The following is a 3,415-nucleotide window of genomic DNA, read 5'->3' as shown; positions in this document are numbered from 1 at the left end:
CCCGACCTCGTCTTCCTTCTCTTCAGCTTCATCTCCACTGCCAACAATTCCACTCATGCTTTAGAATATGTTCTCTTTAGACCAAATCGCAGGTAAAGAAAACTTTCCTGTCAGCCTCACTGAAAGTGAAAGACATTGGCACATGTAATTGAGTCATCACCTTGAACGTGTGCATTATAGCACATTTTACTGCACCTGGGAGGAAAGGTTTTATTCTCTTTAGCTAGTTCTCTTTGTGGTCATAGAATGTATTTTCTTTCTTTTTTTTATGTATTTAGTACAAAGTCTCTACACAGATGGGAATCATAGTAATCCTCCTGTTTCAGCCTCCCAAGTGCTAGGATTACAGGTGCAGACCAGCCACCACACCCAGTCTCAGTCACCCGCTCAGCGCGTCCTGGGCACGGGACTGGCATGGCACATGGGATCAAACCCTGGTCAGTGCATCTGCCTAAGCGGGTGCTTTAATCTGCTGAGCTGTCTGGCTGACCCCCATATAGAATGTATTTTCTTTATCAGTTTTTTGTATAAATGAAAAGGGTTTTTGGATCAATAGGATTAGTAAGACATGTATATTACCCATAAATTGATAATAGTGTAAGTTGTTATTATGTCTCCATTATGTAGAAATGCTATTTATTGCTTTGGGAGTCTGATTGTAGTTTTAGAGCATAGATTGTAAAGACAATTGCAAATTAATCCACCTACTGGTTAGTGAAGGTTTTGCATTGTAAACTTGTTTAAGTGAAAGATATGCTTATGTGCTGATGTTATCTGCTTGTAAACAGTAGAAAGCTTTCCCTCTGGGAACTCACTTCTATAAGAAAATACTAACTCCGTATCGATGAAAAAGTTCATAATTATTGTATAACTTTGCAAGGTTTTATTAATTACTTAATAGGTATTTTTAGTACTTGTCTGTTGCTATGGAGGATGCAAAAGATGTGTATGACCTCTGTCCTTAAGGACTTGTAACCAAGTCTATTTAAAGAGGAAAAATTGCTAATTTGTGCAACTGTGAGTTGCCTGAAGAGTTAGGTACAAAATGACACCTTCAGCTAGTTCACCCATGTCAGACTAAGTGTTCCCCACTGTTCCCAGCTTCACGGACCTCCCCTATTTTGTCTTGTCTTTTTGAGATAGGGTCTCACTATGCAGAGTTCAGGCTAGCCTTGAACTCATTTTGAAGCCCAGACTGTCCGCAAACTTGCAGTGATCCTCCTGCCTCAGCCTGTGTCGGCTTCCTACGTGCTGAGATTACAGGTGTGTACCATCATGCCCAGCCTTCAAGCCACATTCTTAAAATGACACCTGGAAAGCCAAGCATGGTGGCATGTACTTCTCATTTTAGCATTTGGCTTCAAGCCCCCGTCTTAAAATGGTGCTTTTAAAACCTCTGCATAGAAGTATTGAGCCCATAAGTTTGAGATCAGCTTTGTTAATAGTGAGACTCTGTCTTGTACAAAACAAAACAAAACAAAACAAAACAAAACAAAACAAAACAAAACAGTGGTACTTTTTGCGTGTGTGTGTGTGTGTGGTACCAGTGATTGAACTCAGGACCCTGGGCTTGCCAGGCAAGCATTTACTCTACTGAGCTATCTCCCCAGCCCTAAGAGTGGTACTTTTAACTTGATCTGTTTCTCAATTTGTTCAATAGGTATAATCAAAGGATATCACTTACTATCCCCAATCTAGGCAATACTAGCCAACAAGAGTACAAAGTGTCTTCAGTGCCAAATACTTCTCAGAGTTATGCCAAAGTTATTAAAGAACATGGGTAAGTAAAAAGGCAAAATGAGAGGTGAAATCCCACCTCTTTTTATCAAAGTATTTTTAAATGCATAGAGAATTATAAAATCAAGTTTATTATTACTGAAATTGAAGAATGCAGAAAAGTAGTTCTCTAGAGCACTACCACCATGTATCAAAATTTTATTTTTATTCAAAAGATAATTTACTTTTACTATTTATGATGTGCCCTGGTATTCTTTTAATAATTGATACAAACGTTTGGATAGAGTGCGCATATTTCTCAGGTCTTAAAGGTGAATGTAGTCAGTGAAAAATGTATGGCTTTTTAATTGTGGCTTAAGTTTCCTTTGTGACATTGGCTCTTTTTCATTTCTCCTTTATAGTTTTCGTAGGGTGGGCATGTTAGTGCTTGGACATTTTCACCTTGGAGTCACAATTAGTTAACAGATTAAGGTAGAATGCCTTTTGGGTCATAGTATTTTTAATAACTTTGTGACATTGTCTGTCTTTTAGTACTGACTTTTTTGACAAGGATGGAGTAATGAAAGACATCAGGGCAATCTATCAGGTTTATAATGCACTTCAGGAGAAAGTACAGGTAATTGATTTATTTACTATTTCTCATTTATATTGCTCAAATACTTTTTTTTTTTTTTTGTGGTACTGGGGATTGAACTCAGGCTCTTGCCAGGCAGGCGCTTATTCTACTGAGCTATCTCCCCAACCCCTTTGAATACTTTTTAATTGTTTTAATTTTTTATAATCTTTAAACTGATAAATGCATTGCGGTCTGAAAGTAAAGAATGTGCTTTCCTAAAATAGTATGAGATCTGAAGAGTAGTCATGCCAGCCTGCAAGCCAGTCTCATTCATTATGTGCCTAAAGTAGAGACCTGGAGCGTCTTATTAAGACTGCTATTTTCACTACCTTCATTGGTCATAGTATTTTCACATAGGTAAATGAATTCTGAGCTTAAAGATAAAGAGCACAGCTGTCTCCAACAACTTTACCTCTACTTCCTCCATTCTAGTGCATGTCCTTCTGTGCCCACTGCCTCCACTGAGTAGGAGGATCACATTTTTACTCATTCATGCAACAAACACGGAATCATCTCTGAGGAGCCAGATTCTGAGCTAGGTCTTAATACTTTCCCACATAATTTCATTAAGAGTTATTTGCTCTAAACCCTGAGCACAAAAGAGACTTTGAAGTTGGCATTGAGGACAAAGAAGAAAAAGTGAAGTGGAAGAAGCTGTTCTAGGCTTAGAGAAAGCTTGGCTTTAAGAAGCTCTGAGGAAGAGAGAGAATTGAGGAGCATCTGAAAGAGGCAAAACCAGACTGAGTACAGCCTGAGCAAAAGGAGAGCGCATACACAGCGATTCCCAGCATTCACATTCCACATTAGGCTCACTGCACATTACTCAATTCAGGGAATTCACTGTGGGATCTCTGGTGCCAGACTTACTTTTGAGAAGTTTCTAATGTTTCTGTAATGGAAGGAATGTGCAGTGAAAAACAGCTATATGTCCTGAATTCATGACCATGCTAATTTCTGACTATGAACACTGGCCAGAGGACTTCAAATTGGCTGCTAACTCACATTTCCTTGTTGATTTTTCAATCAAGGCCAGCTCTGAAAACACCAGTTCCTCTTAGTGTT

The 3,415-nt window shown here is 38.7% G+C and overlaps 1 protein-coding gene across 1 annotated transcript in view; it reads left to right on the top strand.

The window, feature by feature from the left end:
* The window catches only part of Abraxas2 (abraxas 2, BRISC complex subunit), a 39,044-nt gene extending 36,028 nt beyond the window's left edge, over positions 1 to 3,016 (top strand). The window contains exons 6-9 of the mRNA XM_023709050.1: positions 2 to 92; positions 1,661 to 1,780; positions 2,269 to 2,357; positions 2,925 to 3,016. Of these exons, the coding sequence (XP_023564818.1) occupies positions 2 to 92; positions 1,661 to 1,780; positions 2,269 to 2,357; positions 2,925 to 3,016 (392 nt within the window). The remainder of the gene's footprint in view (position 1; positions 93 to 1,660; positions 1,781 to 2,268; positions 2,358 to 2,924) is intronic.
* Positions 3,017 to 3,415: the final 399 nt, after the last annotated feature.

This window comes from Octodon degus, unplaced genomic scaffold (genome assembly GCF_000260255.1).
Source record: "Octodon degus isolate 3935 unplaced genomic scaffold, OctDeg1.0 scaffold00010, whole genome shotgun sequence".
Taxonomy (NCBI): Eukaryota; Metazoa; Chordata; class Mammalia; order Rodentia; family Octodontidae; genus Octodon; species Octodon degus.
The sequence above is the reverse complement of the archived record's forward strand: the minus strand, read 5'-3'. Positions and strand labels throughout refer to the sequence as shown.